Source organism: Parambassis ranga, chromosome 17, assembly GCF_900634625.1.
Source record: "Parambassis ranga chromosome 17, fParRan2.1, whole genome shotgun sequence".
In the NCBI taxonomy this organism is placed as follows: Eukaryota; Metazoa; Chordata; class Actinopteri; family Ambassidae; genus Parambassis; species Parambassis ranga.
Window position 1 is genome coordinate 7471981 of NC_041037.1, and position 19866 is coordinate 7491846.

Sequence of the window (19866 nt, forward strand, 5' to 3'; positions counted from 1 at the left end):
AGGACTCTCTTCTGTTCTTTCCCTGTCATCTCAGGTTTTCTCTTGGCATGCAAGCACATTGCGCTGCAGCACTTTGACAGAGGTTTTGGTTTTATTTACATAATGTTAGAAAAATATTTCATGCTGATTGTCTGCCCACACATGCACATGCAAATATGCAAATGTGGCTGAGAAATCCAAGAACTGTGAAATTTCACAACATATGCACAGTTTGCCTTCTACTAAATTACACAAATCGTTATTTGTTCCTGTCTCTTCCCAGTTTTGGAACCTTTTCCTTGTAATGAACTATATTAAACTGCGCTATAGGGATCTCACTACAGCTTACAATGTATTTTCATTTAAACACTAGGTGGCAGCATTTGCCTATATAATGTACGATGGAGCAGTGAAAAAACGACTTCATTGTTACAGGTCATTTCTGAAATGTCATTTGTAATATATTCTGTAAGATTACTTAAACTAAATAACTTTAACAATATGTTACAACATTATGGTATAACAGTGTGAATGAATGTGACATTAATGTTACCTAAAATAGTCTGAACCCAGAAGGGCACTCTCATGGTGATGTTTTACCATTTTTTCTTTGACCTAGCATCTAACCTAACAATGCTAAGAGGCTGTTTGTTAGCAATTTAGCGTAGCTGTTAGCCAAGCAACTTGGCCAGCAACGTATCTACAGTTAAATTGAAATTTGTGGATCCAATGCAGATTTAAAAATACTCCCTTTGTGTTTAGAAGCAATAAGAATGAAGCAGAAATTGTTTATTCTTGTTTTGTTTCGAGCAATCATAAGTCAACTCACGCACAGATAATTTTACAAGCACTATTATTATCTTACATGGAAATGTAAGAAGGGCTTTACATTGAAGGTGACATACAGGATATTAAAGTTACTGACAGACTGCAAAGAAAGCTTAGTCACACATGTGTGGATCTCCTACTGTAAATGTCAGTGTGGATCTCCTAAATACCAAGAGAGGAATGGAAACAAGAGAGGGCGCGAGGGCTTCAGCTTGTCTCTGAGGTGTGCTGCATTACTGATAACTACAGAATGTATTTATAATCAGTGGTGTATATGTTTGATTTCCAGGCAGATATCACTCAGTATAATGTGAAAAAGCATTTGATGAAGTGACAGTGGGACAACAGCTGGAGGAATGTTTATAACAGGCAAAGTGTGGAGGTTAAAAGGTAATATTATATGATTATATACGGCATAAATATTCCTTTCTGTTGATTCTGCAGCGATGTTACCTTGTACTCATGAAGCCACGCCATGTCCCAGCAGCAACTAGATGGCAGCACAACCAGGACCTTGTGTTTCATCACTCAGAAACTACACTGTGCCTGTTGCATTTTACCACTAGGGTTCACTGTGCCTTTGCAGGAGATTTACTAAACTCTGCTCTCATAAACACCACCCAGAATCTAGCTCATGTTTTATCTCTCCTTCACCTATCTGTAACATAGCAAAACACACATGCATCATAGCTACAAGGCTCATGTATCATGAAGACATGACTAAGACTCACATTACTGCTGAAAGGATTATCTGCCATATGTTGAGATGACTAATTCAATTAAATGTGGCATTTACAAGATACCAAAAGTAAGGGGTCTGCAGGTCCTGCAGGTTGCTGCTGATAGGCATGTGGCTGTCTTGTACAACATAAATTTCCTAAAGTTTCCAACTTTGGCTCCATTTTAAGTTTAACACCCTCTCTGATTGTCATATATAGATTTCTTAGTGCCATTATCTCAACTGTTGTTGTGATTTCAAATGTCAAAGCTGAAATCGTTTGAACTTTGAGGGGCTGTGCAAAGTGGTAAATATTCAGCAAAGATGTTCTAACATAAGAGATTATGCATTACCAGCTGAATTAATGGCATGAAATAGTCTACAAATCCAGTCTCCTAAGTGGGCAAGCTGGAAGTGAAAGCAGATTGTGTGAGTTGTATATTGTTGTTGTCTCCACAGGCAAAGGTATGTGGGATTGGGGTTGTGTAATGCATCTTTAGCTGTCTGCACACAGGTTGCCAGATCTCATAAGGCTGTCCTGCTTAGACACAGACTGTTGAAATACAGTATGTGGCCTGCAAAGAGGGGCCCAGCATTTTGTTTCCTGACCATGGAACAAAGAGATTGATCAGAATCTGTGCTCACATACACTTTTATCATTAGTGTGAGAGGACCAGCCATTTGTCTCTTAAAGGGACAGTGCAGTCTCATGACACTGAAACAGGAAATAACTTTTAGTGCACCATCTTGTTTCTGAACCGTCTCTGTTGTTGCTCCAACTGCCTTCCATCTCTAAAGACAGCTCAGTGTTTGGGTTGTTTGGCATTCTATTTGATAGCCAGCAATAAACCAACACCAATAAAACACCAACAGAACTACACTACTTTCTCAAAAGAAAGAGAGCTCTAAATACACATGCAGGAATAAATAAACCTAGAATATGATGTTACTTAGATACATATAATAGTGATTTGCTCATAGCTGTAAGCTAAAGATGTTTCCTTGATGTCTTTAGCAGCATTGCTACAGCTTAGCTTAGCATCCTAAAGGTACCTGAGGCTTACTGGGGTAAAACAATACCTTGAGTCAATGAGAATGGGCTCATAAGGACAACAAAATGTGGACTTTCAGCAACATTATTGCCCTCAAAAGTTAAAAAATGGTCTTTAACCCATCTAGCAGTTCATTGAAACATTAACACCTTCACACTCTCCACACAGTAAACCTGGCAATATGAAAGCAGAACTCTCATAGGATAAGCTTTAAATATTGAAAATGAAAAATGATAGCAACTGCAGTTAACAGTATTTTTGTGGGGTTAATATACTAACACATAAAAAATGTGTTATGGTCCCTAACTAATTGATTCCACAAGTCAACCAACTTCGTACCTGAATGGCAGATGTTCTATGCCTCCTCCTGCAGAGTACATCACACAGCCTGCGCCAGAGATAGGAAACAGCTTGACACATGCTGTTGACTAGCCAAATATCCCACACTGTGACAAAATTCTCCATGGCTTTCACTTTGCTCTTCATCTTTCCTTGACAGCCTTGCTTTACCTATCTATAACTACAAAGGGCTTCTTGGAGCTTAGGAAAAAGTGTCTCTAGTGGAACAGATGACAGCAGCACCTTCTCATTGTAAGGACCGCCCAAAACATTATGCTATCATCCACACAGCTCTGTTGATTCAGTCAACCCCCCCTTCTCAAATCAGCACTTGCAGCCAAAGGACGGACAGTGTGTCCTCATGACAAAAGTGTAACAGGTGCCAGCAAGGACTGTCTGAGTGACAAGCTGTCTTCCACTCTATCCAGTTACTCTGTTTTCACTAGAAAGCCATCCATTCATTTTATGTCCCTTCCGCTCTCATTTGAACCACAGTCCAAAATCAAAATGAAACTTCAGCACAGTGAAAACTGAGAGAATTGTGATACGGGGGTCCAGTCTCCCTGTCAACACAGACACTTGGAGGTGGGGAAAATAAATAGCCTGTGCTATTGAATTACTGCTGCAAATGTCACACTGATCATCACATGAGAGCCTATGCCCAGCAGTCTCAACTGAAGCAATTTTATATAAAGCTTTGCATGCTACACACACCACATCTAAACAATGTGCAGCTATTGCCATTTACTGCCAAAGAACTAATAAGGAACAGCAAACAGATGGCATTCCTCGGGATTTCACACCTAAAAGACACCCTGGGTGTGAAACACACATAGCCACAATGCTAAGAATGCCTCCACTGGCCAATGGTTGCCAATTACAACTATGTGCAGCATGTCTGAGGCCTCTTCTGGCTTCACCAGCAGCTCTGCCAAGGACAATAATGAGCTCACTTTTGGATGAGAGCTGTGCTCTTACCGCACAAAATGAAACTATACTGGCTGACATGAAAAAACCTGGATGTCTCAGTATGCTCTGTAGTAGTAGACTTATGTTTCAATTGCAACATGTGACTAATTGAATTCAACACTACTTATTTTTGGCACTATCACAAGCTACCTCTCTGGGGAGTTCATCGGGCTGCCAGCCACTTCCTTTCCTTTCCTTGTTTTCCTTTCATCTTCCAGGCCTCGCTGGCCTCTGGCAGGGGCATCTCTTGGCAAGGCTCTATCTTAGAAAATAAAAACCAAGGAAAGTGTTTAATGTTCAAAATAATTAGTTGTGAAGCTATAAACACAAGGCTCAGTTTTAATTTACAGCCTGAAGAAATACACAAAAAATATATATGATAACATGTAAGAAGACTTTGGTTACGTATTACAGCTCCCCGCTGTATTACAGCAAATTTGTCACTAAAGTTGCATTTGGGAATTTTATATATTGTCATAAAAAGAAAGAAAGAAAGGCATAAGTGACTGCAAATGTAAATGACCAGAGAAAGAAAAGGTATGTTTCCTGCCATCATTAGTTTAGAGCATTTGTCAGATTAGGAAACTCAGATGTCCGACCGTCTCATTCACACGTAAACGCACACCGGAAGGATTTGGGGTAGCCTCCTGCTAAACAAAACTCTTAACATTACCGAAAATATATATGTGTATATATGCACACCATATTTATCTATCTGGTTAAAACCTGAAGTCACATCTGGGTGTAACAGCTCACAGAAAACAACTTTCCATATATTATTATGAAAACTGTGTTTGATCACGTGACAAAGGTTAAAAGTTTCGCGGGAGTTAACATGGCGACCGAGATGACAGCACCACCTCCGGACTCGGTGCAATGTCCAGTTTGTTTTAAAGACTTTACACCCGTTACAATTAACACACACCTCGACGTGTGTCTACTGAAAGGCCCCGAAGGCAACACACCGTCCACAACAGACGACAACGAACCTCCTGTGAAGAAATCCCGGATTAATGCTGCGGAGGCTGTCAATTCCTCCTCCTCCTCCTCTTCCTCTTCCTCCTCCATGAGTGGGACGCAGTCCTCAGCGATGTTTTCTCTGTTTCAGTCCAACAAGGGGAAAGTATCAGCTCAGGGTGAGCGGAACGGTTTGTTAACCGGTAAACAAAGTCCTATCCGTGCTGTCAACAAAGGGGTGAAACGTTCACTGACCGAGGCAGCAGAGGGAGAGCGGAGCGCCCAGCCCACAGATGTGTCTGATGGACACACAGTGAAGGCAGCAAACAGGTTATCACTGCAGACACTGTTTACTTTAGACAAGCCTCTGGCGGAGATTCTGAGGCCGAACACGCTGGAGGAATACTTCGGTCAAAATAAAGTTGTAGGCCAGCAAACACTCCTCCGGTCTCTGCTCGACTCACAGGAAGTGCCATCTCTGATCCTGTGGGGACCTCCGGGCTGCGGGAAGGTGCGGAGCTAATATGCAGTATTAAATACTCTGTACAGAATCGGAAAACACACTGAATAAACTGTCAGTATTTGATTTATGCTGATTCAAACATACAACCCAAATGTCACTAAGCTTTATTTACATTAAGCAGCTACACATATATTTTATTTTATGATCAATGCTTTTATATATATATATAGGCCTATTAGCAGTTTAACTTACACTACTGATCATGATAAATTAGTAGACAACAATATAAAACATGGACACTGTGTTAACAGTCACTTGTGCCATCTATTGCTTCAAGTTAGCACTTGTCACTGTTCTCTTTATCAGACATGAATACAGCATGTCAGTGACTCCTTGAGTATGCTAAGTCACTAGCATGGATTGTTCAGCAGCCCTCCATTCTTAGACATCGTCAACATGCTTTATTTACCTCTTTAACTCCTCCTGTCAGTTGTCTTACAGCATTGAACTTTCTCCATTCAATTGTTATTTTTAGAACTGGTGGTTACAGTAAAGAGATTTACTGCACACTCAAATCAAAGTCGATTATCCAATTGATCATGTTACTTTGTGTCTGGTTTGTTTGTCTTCAGACCACTCTAGCCCACATAATTGCCAGCAAAAGCAAAAAGAGCGGCGCTGCCCGTTTTGTCACCCTGTCTGCCACCAGCGCGTCCACCAACGATGTCCGAGAGGTGATCAAGCAGGCTCAGAACGAGCTCCGGCTGTGCAAGAGGAAGACCATCCTGTTCATTGATGAAATCCATCGCTTCAACAAGTCCCAGCAGGTTCAACATGCATAATTTAGTTATACTTTTAACTTGAAAAGTCCAGGATTCTGTGTCCTTTCTGCATGATAGGTAGCACCTAAAACCAGTTCACATCCTCACTATATGTTTGTATGTATATGACTTTACTCAGTATATGCGTGTATCTGTAGGACACCTTCCTTCCTCATGTGGAGTGTGGGACGGTGACCCTGATCGGAGCCACCACAGAGAATCCGTCCTTTCAGGTGAATGCTGCCCTGCTGAGTAGGTGCAGGGTGCTGGTTCTGGAGAAGCTATCTGTGGAGGCGATGAGCTCCATCCTGAACAGGGCCGTGGCCACACTGGGGATCAGAATCCATGGTCAAGAGCCCGCAACTCCCAAAGATCAAGACCAGACCGATGAACAGGGGTTGGTGTTCCACTGTAGCCATCTTACACTAAATATTCCGTTCATAAGTAATAAATCCTTCATTTAATGTAGTGATACTAAAACACTTTCTGTTGTTTGTAGGCCAAAGACATACATTGAACAAAAAGCCCTGGACACGATAGCGTACCTCTGTGATGGTGATGCAAGAACTGGACTCAATAGCCTGCAGCTGGCTGTCAAGGCTCAGATGGGCGTGAGCCGACCAAACCAACTGGCACAACATGGTTCTCCTCAAGATATACTGGTGACAGAGGAGCACATCAAGGAGGGTCTGCAGAGGTCCCATATTCTCTATGATAAAGCAGGTGAGCTCGGATACAGGTGTCTCCTGTAAGCCTAATTTCTGTTCACGTTGTTCTCTGGAGGCTTTGATATGTCACTTTGTGCAGTTAGGCGTGGATAGAAATTTCAGCTCATATATTTTTGCATTTGTTGGAAAATCCTGTAAAACACATACATACCCTGACTTTTAGTGTTGCTATTAAAATACCAGGGATCCCATGCAGCAAGAATAAGTATGAACATTGATTTGTATAATTCTTTTACGTGAATGCATGAAATGATGCCCAGGAACTGCTGTAATTTTCATAACTATGACAACAATGCAGAAAGTCATTGTTTGCTTTCTTCTCCTAGTTACAACCGCTTTCGGCACTATCCACACTGTTTATTTATAGATGGCATAAGTCTGCAGGTTTTAGCTTCTCCAATCATCTATGCATTTACTAAACATCCATAACTCCCATCATAAGGCTTATTAGTCCACTAGTCATGTTACACAACACCCAGCTGTCCCCAAGATGTGCTGTACCCTTGACAGGGTGATGAAAATGTCTCTCGGCTTGACTAACAGAGATGACAGTATTTACCCCTGTGCTGTGAATTCTTTGTGATGATCTTCTCGCCTTGCTACATGTATGACTGTATTACCATGTTCGTGACATTCAAAGGTGAAGAGCATTACAACTGTATCTCAGCGTTGCATAAGTCTATGAGAGGCTCCAATGAGAATGCTTCTCTGTACTGGCTGGGCCGCATGCTGGAGGGGGGTGAGGATCCACTGTACGTGGCCCGCAGACTGGTCCGCTTTGCCAGTGAGGATGTGGGTAAGTACATTTTAAATATCCAATTTTTTCTTTTAAATGATTATTTTCTGATAGAACTAAAATGTACAGAAAAAATGTTTCTTCTAGTGTGACTGCATGTGTCTTTTATGGCAGGTATGGCAGATCCCGAGGCTCTTCCTCAAGCTGTGTCAGCCTTCCAAGCCTGTCACTTCATTGGGATGCCTGAATGTGAGGTAGGCTCACTTGACCAATCAGTGGTTGTTTTGAGTCTTAAAACATGATTTTTAGTCCCTTTCCCCTCTTCTGTCTTTGGCCTGGCCCACAGGTAATCCTGGCTCAGTGTGTGGTTTACCTGGCACGAGCCCCTAAGTCTGTGGAGATCTATAAGGCCTACAACAATGTCAAGGCCTGTTTGAGGAACCACAAAGGTCCTCTGCCACCCGTCCCTTTGCACCTCCGCAATGCCCCCACCAGGCTGATGAAACAACTGGGCTACGCCAAAGGCTACAAGTACAACCCAGCCTTCAGCAGTCCCGTGGAGCAGGAGTACTTACCTGAGGAGCTCCGGGGAATTGACTTCTTCACCTGGACACCCTCAGATCCATAAGTATTCTCTGTGATCCAGTGACACTACATAATGTAAAGTCTACAATCAAAGTTCTGTTTCTTTTGTTAGAGATAACCAGCTCGAGATTTGTTCTATGATTTTTTTTTTGTTGTTGATTTCTTTGACACCCTGTAAATATATTGTAATAAATCTATAAACATTTTTCATTGTATTCAGTTTATTGTTTAGTTACTTCATCAGTTTTGGGCAATTATCTGCAAGAAAATATACAAGTTTAAACATGCACATTTGAGAAGATCTTAATGTACAGTGGTTGATTTTGAAAGTTCTCACCTCACTGATCCAGGGGATGAAAGAAGCCACGCGGGTAAATACTGTGGGTTTTTGTGGGGTGTTACACCCACGTCCGTCCACAAAACTTGTCACTCCTTCAATGTACCATTTCCCATCTCTGCCTTTACAGTTCAGAGGGCCACCAGAGTCACCCTGTAAGTTTGCAGCAGGTAGATAATGTAGTATTCAGCAGCATCATAAGCCTGTTTTACATACATATGATAATAGCTTCTGGAGTTTTCACTCACATGGCACGCTGACTTGCTGTCTCCTCCTGCACAGACCATTGTCGTTTTAGCTGAGCTACCCCACCAGTCACTTTGACTGCAGACATTGTGTGCCACAACAGGAAGCAGCGCCTGCTGTAGTGTAGTAGCCTGGGGGCCACCAGCTGAAGAGAAGATGTAGTAGTGAAGTGAGTATGTGAATGATATTTAGAGCATCTCTATAGGTCATTGTAGATGTGACAAACGCCGGTCTTACAGTAGAGACGACCCCAGCCTGTGACAAAACAGGGTTGGTTGTGGGCAAGAGGTGCACCATCCTGTGGCAGGCAGGCCAGCTGTACCTTGTCATTGAGAACAGCACTTTTCTCCAGTTTTAGCAGGGCAATATCATTCCTGCATAACAAGACAAAACACAATATTGCATGTATAGAATGAGTCTATAAGAGTATTTGCTCAGCTGCTGTTCAACATGGTTAGTCTCCCTACCCACAAGAGACACAGTTGTCGTTCCATTTGGGATGGATGAACATTTTTTCCACCATAATGGACTGTTCAGGCCCCTCTTCCTTGTTCATATCGTGCTCGGCAAGCACCACCCTGTATGTGTGGAATCTGAATTTGAGAGTATAAAAATAATGAATACAGCAGCTTATATCTAAGAGGCCACAATGACACATGTTCTTACGTGATGCAGTGTGCAGCAGTTAGGACCCAGTTTGGAGCAATGAGTGTTCCTCCACAGGTGGGGAAGAAAGACTCCAAAGAAACCTGTGTGTGAAACAGATCATCAGTTGTATGCTGCAGAAACATAGAGAAAGTTAGCTCTACTTTGACCACAGGCATGCCTGATGAGAGAATGGATCTGTTCTAAAACCACAGCTCACCTGCCACGGCCAGCTGTATGGTCTGGCTTCTTCTCCATTCACCACACGGCTGGTGTTGGGCTGGTAAGTTGGCACACCACACCCAGACACTTTACCACAGTGAGACACAGAACAAGGACAAGCTGAGTAAGCATGAGAGGGTGCTCAAAATATATAAAGTCCTCTGTCCAATGGAGTTGATGCCTTAACTGCTTTTAGATAGTCATCCATCAGCTGTTGTGATTTAATTAACTTACCTGTTTTAACAACCAGCAGGAGGAGAAGTGCCAATTCCATCTCTTGGTTGTGCAAAGCAAGTGACTTATCAAGAAGCGCTACAGTATTTATGGGAATCAGTGCAGACAGGCTCACATGCAGCCTGGGAGTTTTCCTTTTTTATTCCAGATGGTCCACCGAGGTCAGATAATGTACAAACTCTATAGAGCTTTTCTACTCAATATATTCAAAGATTTGTCAAGCGTATACTAAGAAATTTGAATTATTTACACCTAAAAAACCTACACCTGCTTGTTAGGTAAGAGCTTTTGAAATTTGGCCCTCAAGAACTTAAAAATATTTTAATAAAAAGTTGTAGTTAAAAAAATAGGGGAATCAACAGTTGTGTCTATTCCATTTGTTCAATTGTGCATTTTTATGTAAATGTAAACATTCCTTTGAGAAACTCTTAGATTACTAAAAATTTACCCATAACAGGTTAATTAAAGGCTTCTAAAACTAAAGCATTGTATGAAGTTTTTTTGCCTTCTATTAATATATTTGGTCTTAATATGTTAAAGGAATTTCTAGTTTATTTTAACTAAGCTGATGCTTTCGTGGCCAAATTTCATGTATCCTCCTCGCCTTATGGTGGCGCTGTGACCACGGTTGTTAACTTCAGAACAAAGCAGCAGAAGAAGAACTTTTAGTTTAAAGATGGCGCTACCCGGTGTTTTACTCGTGCGTTTGAAAGCGCTCTGTAATGTTGCTAAATGTATTAAAACCGGCGGAAAAACAGCGTCTAACTGGAGCAGAGAAATGCGGTGGTATGGGACAAAACCCCGAAACCTCCAGGAACACGCAGCATTATATTCCCAGAGTAACAAAGGTGAGTGAATGTAGCAGTTAGCCAACCGGGCTAACGTCAAGGGCATGTATTGCATATCAAAGCATCTTTGTGCTTAGAGTTTAGGGCTGCCTTATTACCACTGACTCAGCCGTGGTTGGCCTTCTGTTTCACTGTCTAGACAACGTTAACTCAAACCTCCTGAAGGAGTTTCCTGATCCTAAAGGCCTCTTGTACAACACTGTCTCTCGGTCACTGGGAGTCAGCGACTTGTCCCAGCTCATCCAGTACAGCTGCACCGAACATTCAGGTGTCAAGGTCAGAACAGCAGTCATCATAACCGTACCGTTGGATGTTAATGTCCTCACTGCTACATTGAGCTTTTTTTAACGTTGTGCAGAAAGCCACAGTCACACTGCAGTGGCCCTGCAAGATAGAGGAGGAAGGTTATGCGTCCAAGAAGATCGATGCAGAACGATTTGCAGCAGCCGCCGCATGTCTCAAGCTCAGGGTGAGCTCAGCAGATTACACACATATTTTGTATTGCCTAAAAGTGTTAACATGTCTTCCTTGCCTAATTTTGTTATTGGTCACAGCAAATGGGTGTGATTGGTCCAAACAACCAGTTGCCCAGGAGAAGAGCTGGTCGTGTAAGAGGGGGTCTACATTTAACCCTCTATGATGACAAAGAAGAACATTTGTCAAGTAATTTCCACTCATCCAGAGCCTCAGCAGATGAATTATCACATCCAAAAGTAGACTCCTCTGGTGTCTCTGAAGCGCTTTCCCTGTTTCCACAACCTAAATCTCTTCTGACCAGAGTCATCCAGGTGGCCACATCTTCCAACAGAATCAGGGTTGGTAGCTCTTTAACTTTACCTAATCATTTAATTATTGGACAGTATGTTGTAACCTACTCTCTAATGTATTTTAACAGGAGCTACTTCACTTCAGAACAACTGGAGGGAAGCTAAAGAAATGTGAGTTGAGACTCCTCTGGCCTGATGAGATGAAATTCACAGCTATGGCAGGCAGCCGAATGACTGCAGAAAGAAATGCTGCTGCACTAGCCTGCATGAAGCTAAAGGTGAGGATGCTGCAGTTTTGGACGGCTGCTACATCTTTTAAGTATGTGTGTAAATTGTGCCTAAAATCATGCCAACTGATTTAGGAGCTAGGATTGCTGGATAAAGGCAACAACCCACTAACCCATGCCAAGTATCATCAAGAGAAGGTGAAGGAGGCTGGAGAGAGGGAGAGACGTCCCATCCCACTGGAAATCCCAGAATACCTGGAGCGAGACATAAAAGAGTATCTCACACAGGTATGTTCTTACTTCACGGGAGGAGGGTGTGTAGTTTTAAATAGTCATTTATAGTCAGAATTTTCACCAGCCAAAGATTTTGGGGACTGTATTTGTGTATCTTTGTTTTTAGGCTGCTCATGGGATATTTTAGCAGGTCAGAACTAATGCCTCATATTTCTAACAGCACCCAGTGGCAACAGAAGTCCAGAAACTGTGGGAGGAGGAGGAGGCAAGAGGGCAGGAGACGGTAAACCAAGAGAATGAGGAGGACGAGGAGGACTTTGTAACAGATGCCATTACAGGCAGGCCGTATAGGCCTCTGTCTGATGTCGGGGCTCGATACCTCAGCCTCCAGCTGCAGAACAAATGGGAAAGTGCAAACCCTGGACTCAATGTGAAGCTGCCTGTTGATGCCCACAGTCAGCGTGTGGTCTCGGCTGTGCGGTCCTCCAGGGTGGTTGTCATTGCTGGTGAAACTGGATGTGGCAAAACGACACGGATCCCTCGCTTCCTGCTGGAGGACCATGTGAGGGGTGGCGACGGTGCCAACTGCAACATCCTGGTGACCCAACCTCGCCGGATCAGTGCTGTATCAGTTGCTCATCGGGTTGCTGATGAGATGGGCCCAGCTCTTAAGCACTGTGTGGGATATCAGGTAGAATCAGGATGTGTTCTGTGAGAGCTATAACTACTTCTTTATTTTAGGATATCTAGTTATTTTTCCAACAATGATTCCTGTTCTAGGTGAGACTTGAGAGCCGACCTCCAGAGCAGAGTGGAGGAGCCATGCTCTTTCTCACGGTGGGCGTCCTACTGAAGAAGCTGCAATCAAACCCAACCCTAAAGGGAATCAGCCATGTGGTGGTGGATGAGGTGCATGAACGAGACATAAACACAGACCTGCTGCTGGCCTTGCTGCGCACAAGCTTGAACGAGAACCCAGACCTACATATCATACTCATGAGCGCTACAGGGGACAACCAGAGGCTGGCTCAGTACTTCGGAGGCTGCCCTATTGTGAAGGTGCCAGGTTTTATGCACCCAGTAAGAGACAGATACCTGGAGGACGTACTGCGAGAGATGGGACGCCGGCTGCCAGTTCAAGAGAAAGTGAAGACTCACAAGCAGGTGAAATGCAGATTTATTGCACTTTACTGTACTCATAAATACATGAAGCTTTACTATATTCATCCTGAGTCTCACAATTTTGCATCCTGTCTAGTTTAAGGGAGGAATGGACGAGGTCGCACCAGATTTAGATTTAGTAGCTGACGTTATAGAGCACATTGACAAACATGGAACACCAGGTAACTAATACACCATCCCTTCCTTAATGTAGTACTGAAATTTTTTGTACACTTTTGAAACTCCCGCCCCTCATTTTTCAGGTGCTGTGCTGTGTTTCCTCCCTGGATGGCAGGACATTAGGCAAGTTCAAGAGAAACTCCAGGCAAAGCCACACTTTTCCTACGGCTCACAGATGATCCTGCCACGTAAGGAACAGAACTGCAAAGACCTGCTTTTGTCTTGGAGCAGAAGAATGCCTCTCCCCAGCTATGACTAATACGCATTCTTCTGTTTTTGTTTTTTTTTTTTTGTCTCTCAGTGCATTCAAGTTTGTCTGTGGCTGACCAGCAGGCTGTGTTCCAGCGCCCCCAAGTGGCCCAGAGGAAGATTGTCCTCACCACCAACATTGCTGAAACTTCAATTACAATAGATGATGTTGTTCATGTGGTAGATACAGGAACTCACAAAGAACAGAATTATGACCCACGGACTAAGGCTAGTATCTATATTTAACCTGTATTTGTTGATACATTTCAAGATGTAATTTGTGGCAAAATGGTGACAAACCAGTGATTAGTATCATTCATTTCTTTCTGTTTTTTCAGGTTTCCTGCCTGGACACAGTTTGGATATCCCGTTCTAATGTCACACAAAGAAAGGGGAGGGCGGGTCGATGTCAGCCAGGACAGTCCTACCATCTATTCCCAAGAGTACAGTTGGAGTCAATGAGTTCCTTCCCCATCCCTGAGATACTACGAACCCCACTTGAGAGTTTGGTAGTGCAGGCCAAAATCCACAGCCCTAACTGCAAGGTACTGAACCATTTTTTTACATGCAATCTTTGACATAATTTTAATGTGCTGTCATTTTAAATGTTGTTTCTTCTGTGGAGGCTGTAGATTTCTTATCCCAAGTGTTGGACAGTCCAGAGAAAGAGGCTGTGAGAGATGCTGTCCGTAATCTGCAGGAAATTGGTAACTCATAACGACATCTGTTCTGTGCTAACATCGTGTGGTAAACTATCATGTGCATAATTGAATTGATGTCAGTGCTTTCTTTTTGGCAGGAGTTCTGGATAAAACAGAAACCCTGACCCCTTTAGGAGAGCGTGTTGCCTGTATGTCCTGTGACCCACGGCTGGGCAAAGTGCTGGTTTTGAGCTCCATGTTCAGATGTGTTCTGCCCATGTTGTCTGTAGCCGCCTGTCTCACCAGAGACCCTTTCTGTAACAGCCTGCAGAACAGAGCACTCATCAACAAGGTTAGATTTCTTTTTTTATTTTTATGCATAGTATAACACGTCTGTATGTGGTTTAAAATGTTATTTAATGTATCTGTTTTTCCAGGTCAAAGAAGCCCTCAGCAGCTCTAGCTACAGTGACTATTTGGTGTTCAGTCGAGTTGTTCTGGGCTGGAGGAAAGTTCAGCAGGAAGGTGACAGAGAGGACAGAGATGAATATCTGGACAAACACATTCTGTCCAGAGCCGGTCTTCGGTTCATTAACGGTCAGTTTGAGTCGCACACAGTCATTTAAGTATTTTCTTTGTGGGGAAACTCCTGTTCACAAACAGATTCCTCCTTTTACAGGTCTCATCTCTCAGTTTAGTGAGAACCTGGAAGAGGCAGGCCTGGTTTCTCATGCCAAGGCGTGCCAGAATAATTCCTCTCTCTACAACGAGCACAGTGACCAGGATGAGCTCCTTAAAGCTGTCCTACTGGCTGGACTCTATCCCAACCTCATTCAGGTGAGTGGCTCTAAATGGCCTAGTTTAGCTTATTTACTAATCTGCTTCCTCATTGAGCTGGCACTTATCAAGTTACTGCTTCGTTTTAGGTGAAGAAAGGTACTGTGACCAAAAATGGACGCTTTCGTCCCAACGATATGTGTTTCCGCATAGCCAGTGGGTCGGTGCTGCTTCATCGTTCCTCTGTGAACAGGTTTGAGCAGGCTCAGTAATTAAACTACAGATAGATTCACAATCAGAAATACTTTATTATTTCGAAGGGGAAACATTACATTCCTATGTGTATATAAACAGTGCATACTTCTTTCTGTTGTAGAGGAGAAGATTATTTCCCGAGTCGCTGGCTTACGTTTTTCAGCGCAGTCAAGTCCAGTGGGCAGGTTTTTGTCAGAGACTCCTCTGCTGTGCATCCACTTGCACTGTTGCTGCTCACAGACTGCGATATCACAGAGAGAGGTAGGAACCTAAAAAATGGCATAATAACCCGGCGTTGAGCCTGATGGTCTTTTGACATGCTTTTCCCAAGCACCAAAAATAGAACCATTCTCTTTTCTCTCGTGTCCCAGTGAACGGAGACAGAGTGGAGGTGTCATTTCCTGGGCGCTCTCTGATGCACTGCGAGCTGTCTGCAGAGACATGGGAGGTGTTGTGGGAGCTACGCACTTCCATCCAGACTATGCTATACCGAAACCTCAACGACCCTGATAATGCGAACACTTCTCAAGATGGGAAACTCATCTCCTTACTCGTCAATCTGCTCAACAACACAGAGCCAAACCCTGTTACTCAGAATCACATCAGTGACAGCGAGGTGGACTGATGAGCTACTACACATGGATGTATCTGCTGGCTGGTACCAAAAGAGAATAAGGACTTCTTGTATTTGAATAACTCTATTAGGATTTTGGGATCCGCAGTGGACTGCTGTTTGCTAACTGTTATTATAGGTAAATGATAAACTTATGAGGAAGTTCATTTGAATTTTGGACTTTGCATTCTGTTACTTTGCTTTTTGAAAAGCAAAGGTTGGATGTTACTCTAATGAGTATAGAGAAATGATTATTGGCCAAAGGTCAATACATATAATTACATACTGTATGCGGAAAATGGTATTTATTGTAATAATGTGAGTAAAATGAGTATAACAGAACACAGACGTTTCTTTTTTTGTTTAAGCAAAATCCATCATAAACTTTCTGTGAAAGCTGGTCAGACGTCCCAGTAATTCGTCCATCATGTCCCGAGGGGTCATAATGCAAAATCTGCAAGACAAGAGGGTTAAAAGCTATTTAAGTGAAGTTGCACTTGTACTTGTAATTGTGATTGATAACGTGTGGCCTGGCAGAGGAGCTGGTTTTTAGAAAACGTCGACCCCTTCTGGTCGGCCCTCATGTTAAATATTACTTCAATTTTTTTGGCATTTTCCCAGACCAAACTTACTCCTTGGTCTATTGTACTTTAGAGTGTATCCATTTAGTCAACAGCAACAAAGATGCCTAACTCTCTGGCAATGTACAGCTCGCCCAGGGTCTCCTGTGTGGTGATGGTGACTTGTCTTTAGGGCTCAATCTGCCAAAAACTATTCTGCAAGGAGGAGCACCCTCAACTAGTCCATGTCTTTGTGGAGCTTTTTGGAATAGAATCATTTGAGATGACTGCACACAGGCAGATGTGAATTTTGTCAGATGTGCAATTGACAAAACAAAAAAAATGAGTTGTATGCATGTAACAACAGCTGTAAAACTCATCACCCTCTACATCAGGTCACAAACGTATCAATCGTTCAGGGCGTGTTGGGTTATTATACCTGATGTGATAGGTGTCCTTCTTTTGTTTGTACCCGCAGCCAGGTCGGACAAACACGCCAGCCTCTTCCAGCAGTCTGACACTGTAGAATGTATCGGGCTCCATTCCTAGATCCTAAATAAAATGTACAATCCAAATATATAAAAACGTTTTTTTCGAAATAACTATCCCATTGAAATTGTCTAAACAGTTTTGTTACCTTGGCTTTTTTTATGGCTTTAGGTGGGAGAAACACTCTGGGGAAGGCAAAAGCTCCTCCGTCCACTGGCTGGCAGCTTAAACCTGGCAGGCTGTTGACAACCTCATAGACTCTCTTCGCATTTTGAATCAGCATGTCCCTGATGTGTTGTGTTTCCTGCAAGGATCCGTGTGTTTCACATGTCCCACAACAAAATTAATCTTTAGCAAATACTACTAACTACCTGATTATACAGGGTGTATGAGGGATCGCCTGGCTGTGGAGGGTTAATCATCACATCCAGGGCAATCTGACCCAGCACGGGTGAGCAGGAGCCTTTGGAGAATAGTGTGAAGATGTGTTTCATAACAGCAGGATCCACATTAACCAGCTCAACATACCCACAACGCAGACCACACCTGATGGGAGAGAGTACTGTTATTTCGAAACCACAAGCGGCTGATGCACATCTGAGGGTTGGAAACATACTCCCCCATGACGCTTTTGGATACTGAGTGGAAGGAAGCCAGCTCCACTGTTTCTGAAAAAGGAGGTCCCATCTCATTCAGAACCCTTTTGTAAGAGACAAACTCAGTGTTTTCCCCTTGAACACAGTCCTGATAGACCTGAGGAAGAACACATGGATATGTGCATTCATTATCCCATTTATTATCATGCTTAAATAAAAAAATCATTCTCTCACCTCATCAGCCAGAAGGAAAAGCCTCTTCTCAGAAACAAATCGGATCACCTCTTGTATGGATTTTCTGCTTTGAACATGACCTACAGGTGATGCAGCATGTAACTATGATGTGACTTTGGTAATAAAATGAAAAAAATAAATAAATAAATGGCGACTGGATTATGCTACCTGCTGGGTTTCCAGGGTTGATGACATACAGAGCAACAGGCTTACAGACTCCCTGTGCAGAATCCAGCGCCCGCTGTAGCTCCTCCACCTGCAGCGCCCAGCCCTGTTCCTCAGTGAGGTAGTAAGGGATGGTCTCTCCTCCCATCCCCACTATGGATAGCACGGCTTTATCATGGCCGGGTGCTGGAGTTAACACGCCTGTTCTGGGTGAAGCCTGCTTGTTCACCAAAACGTTGAGAATGTTCTAGTAGGCAGACAAAATTAAAAAAAAATAATAGTGACATCTTTGAGGGTAGAAAGAGCATATATGTGCAATAACAATGATGTTACCATGAGCGCCCACTGTGAGCCGGCGGTGATGAAAATGTTTTTAGGGTCAGATGGAGCCCCACCGTCTCGTCTCGTTATGAACGCAGAAATTTTGTGGACTGTTTCTGGTATACCAGCTGTGGCTGTGTATGAACCTGAAAAAAATGACAGGACCACTGACCACATACATGCTGGAGATATGTTGTGGGTCTTACACACCAGGGATATATAACACAATGAAAATAAATACTGTAAATTGTTAATATGTTATCTTCCCAGGCTTTGGAATATGTGTTGTTTACATTCCTGCCACTGAGTATTTATCAGACATCAAGAGTTAAAAAGTAAAAAAATAAAATAGTTAAAATTATCTACACTTACCTACACTTTGTCCTGGGCATCTGTCAAGCAGCCACTGAGCTCTCTGCTTGGCATCCAGTGGCAGTTTATCACTGTTCATAAGCTTGGGGTAGGTACATGCTGCGATAACCTGTAAAACAGAGTGAGACAGAAGTGTTTAGTCACAAGCAAATTAACAAACTTGACTTAACTTGTGACACGTTACCTGTCTGGCAAAAGTCAGAGGCTTCACACCTGCTTTGTGTGGGTCACCAAAGGAGACATCTATGATGGTTTTGTAGGGCTTTTTCACTCCCTGTGGAGACAGAAATCTCACTCACAGATATTACGACACAGAATCACATACACTGCAGACCTGTGAGAGTAACGTCGTGCCTTTACCTTTCTCAGCTGTTCCTTTATGTGGATTGCTAGTTTGGCCATAAATGCGTACTCTAACTGCTTCATGAGCTTCACATCTGGATTGATCTTCTGCAGGACAGACATCAGTGCAATTTGTCTTTGGAACAGAAGATGTATTGAGGTGAGCTAAGCTGGAAGTTTCTTGTCTATCAGCTCGGTGCTAGTGAACTAAAATACACAGGTGCTCTACTTAAATATGCTAAAAAATGTGGTAATCAGTGAAGAAATCAGTGCTTTATTAACAGCCTGGGGAAATATGTGCCGTTAAATATGTAACTGTGTGTTACTCTTCTCCTCCTCCTTTCACAAACTCAGTGTTTAACAATTAATTCCATTCCATTAAAATTGAAACTTTTATTTCTCATCGTGAATGACAAATCTGAGGTCCAAAATTAGAGGTGGCTCTGTCCCCTCTGGGAAACACCAGTAATGCCAACACAAGTACTAAAAGCAGCGTCCTTGTGATAATTTGACCTTGTTAATTGTTTAGTTAAATAAAAATGACTTACACTGTTTATGTTTTACTGCTCCCTTTACACCAGGATCAAAACTGCTGTAATCTTTGCACCCAGGTATTAACAACAACACAAAAAAACTCTGTAAATCAGTTACAGCCATGGGGTCTGAAATTTTAACTGGCACAAAAGGTCACTTCAGTTCCTGTACTTAAAGCTATACTGGCTGCTGGAAAACCCTGAATGGTACAAATATATGGATCCTGAATCCTAAACTCTTGAATCCCTGATAATATGCTGCCAAAGCAATCTATACCCGTTGTGTGATTATGGTATGTTGTAATCCGTAACCTTAAATAGAGACCAACAAGGTACTGACATAGTATTTTTTATTCTTCCCTCTCTCAGCATAACAGCATAATGAATCTATCCAGGTGAAATTCAATACCTAAATACTATTTTATTGTATGTACTGTACGTTG

The 19866-nt window shown here is 42.7% G+C and overlaps 4 protein-coding genes across 7 annotated transcripts; 2 read left to right on the plus strand and 2 right to left on the minus strand.

Annotated features, from left to right (window-relative positions):
* Window positions 1–4677: 4677 nt before the first annotated feature.
* On the plus strand, window positions 4678–8368 carry wrnip1 (WRN helicase interacting protein 1). Its single transcript, XM_028426810.1, has 7 exons — window positions 4678–5353; window positions 5938–6132; window positions 6285–6523; window positions 6626–6849; window positions 7495–7650; window positions 7765–7844; window positions 7937–8368. The coding sequence occupies exons 1-7, from the start codon at window positions 4721–4723 to the stop codon at window positions 8216–8218; spliced, it is 1809 nt and encodes a 602-aa protein (XP_028282611.1). The 5' UTR covers window positions 4678–4720; the 3' UTR covers window positions 8219–8368.
* Window positions 8369–8378: 10 nt separating this feature from the next.
* LOC114449297 (chymotrypsin-like elastase family member 3B) lies at window positions 8379–9932 on the minus strand. Its single transcript, XM_028426814.1, has 8 exons — window positions 9860–9932; window positions 9624–9712; window positions 9425–9507; window positions 9226–9351; window positions 8996–9132; window positions 8761–8903; window positions 8513–8665; window positions 8379–8433 (listed from the first exon to the last, which is right to left on the minus strand). Exons 1-8 carry the CDS (start codon window positions 9897–9899, stop codon window positions 8416–8418), a joined length of 789 nt encoding a protein of 262 aa, XP_028282615.1. The 5' UTR covers window positions 9900–9932; the 3' UTR covers window positions 8379–8415.
* A 601-nt stretch (window positions 9933–10533) lies between these two features.
* On the plus strand, window positions 10534–16157 carry dhx30 (DEAH (Asp-Glu-Ala-His) box helicase 30). Of its 2 annotated transcripts, none has more exons than XM_028426807.1 (19): window positions 10534–10707; window positions 10847–10983; window positions 11066–11176; window positions 11262–11522; window positions 11603–11752; window positions 11837–11989; window positions 12156–12626; window positions 12716–13099; window positions 13194–13278; window positions 13360–13464; window positions 13578–13753; window positions 13864–14070; window positions 14151–14232; window positions 14325–14518; window positions 14604–14763; window positions 14846–15003; window positions 15093–15196; window positions 15320–15459; window positions 15570–16157. In XM_028426807.1, exons 1-19 carry the CDS (start codon window positions 10536–10538, stop codon window positions 15821–15823), a joined length of 3504 nt encoding a protein of 1167 aa, XP_028282608.1. In that variant the 5' UTR covers window positions 10534–10535; the 3' UTR covers window positions 15824–16157. The 2 variants fall into 2 exon arrangements, with proteins under 2 accessions (XP_028282608.1, XP_028282610.1); XM_028426809.1 differs by having other exon boundaries at window positions 13200–13278.
* Window positions 16102–19656, minus strand: LOC114449294 (alanine aminotransferase 2). Of its 3 annotated transcripts, none has more exons than XM_028426811.1 (12): window positions 19439–19656; window positions 18909–19026; window positions 18733–18822; window positions 18549–18657; window positions 18189–18322; window positions 17859–18102; window positions 17691–17770; window positions 17477–17613; window positions 17232–17406; window positions 17009–17164; window positions 16811–16923; window positions 16102–16265 (listed from the first exon to the last, which is right to left on the minus strand). In XM_028426811.1, exons 2-12 carry the CDS (start codon window positions 19011–19013, stop codon window positions 16175–16177), a joined length of 1434 nt encoding a protein of 477 aa, XP_028282612.1. In that variant the 5' UTR covers window positions 19014–19026; window positions 19439–19656; the 3' UTR covers window positions 16102–16174. The 3 variants fall into 3 exon arrangements, with proteins under 3 accessions (XP_028282612.1, XP_028282614.1, XP_028282613.1); XM_028426813.1 differs by having other exon boundaries at window positions 18909–18998; window positions 19439–19655; XM_028426812.1 differs by lacking the exon at window positions 19439–19656 and having other exon boundaries at window positions 18909–19416.
* Window positions 19657–19866: the final 210 nt, after the last annotated feature.

Excerpts from the sequence above, each read along its gene's own strand:
- LOC114449294 (XM_028426811.1), bottom strand. The coding sequence starts at position 19,013 with ATGTCTGTCCTGCAGAAGATCAATCCAGATGTGAAGCTCATGAAGCAG. Across the intron at positions 18,658-18,732 it reads CTCTGACTTTTGCCAGACAG|GTTATCGCAGCATGTACCTA; the intron begins GTAACGTGTCAC and ends TCTGTTTTACAG. Across the intron at positions 16,266-16,810 it reads AAGGACACCTATCACATCAG|ATTTTGCATTATGACCCCTC; the intron begins GTATAATAACCC and ends CTTGTCTTGCAG.
- wrnip1 (XM_028426810.1), top strand. The coding sequence starts at position 4,721 with ATGGCGACCGAGATGACAGCACCACCTCCGGACTCGGTGCAATGTCCA. Across the intron at positions 7,651-7,764 it reads CTTTGCCAGTGAGGATGTGG|GTATGGCAGATCCCGAGGCT; the intron begins GTAAGTACATTT and ends CTTTTATGGCAG. Across the intron at positions 7,845-7,936 it reads TTGGGATGCCTGAATGTGAG|GTAATCCTGGCTCAGTGTGT; the intron begins GTAGGCTCACTT and ends CCTGGCCCACAG.
- LOC114449297 (XM_028426814.1), bottom strand. The coding sequence starts at position 9,899 with ATGGAATTGGCACTTCTCCTCCTGCTGGTTGTTAAAACAG. Across the intron at positions 9,133-9,225 it reads GACAACTGTGTCTCTTGTGG|GAATGATATTGCCCTGCTAA; the intron begins GTAGGGAGACTA and ends CTTGTTATGCAG. Across the intron at positions 8,666-8,760 it reads ACAGCAAGTCAGCGTGCCAT|GGTGACTCTGGTGGCCCTCT; the intron begins GTGAGTGAAAAC and ends GCAAACTTACAG.
- dhx30 (XM_028426807.1), top strand. The coding sequence starts at position 10,536 with ATGGCGCTACCCGGTGTTTTACTCGTGCGTTTGAAAGCGCTCTGTAAT. Across the intron at positions 11,753-11,836 it reads TAGCCTGCATGAAGCTAAAG|GAGCTAGGATTGCTGGATAA; the intron begins GTGAGGATGCTG and ends CAACTGATTTAG. Across the intron at positions 13,279-13,359 it reads TGACAAACATGGAACACCAG|GTGCTGTGCTGTGTTTCCTC; the intron begins GTAACTAATACA and ends CTCATTTTTCAG.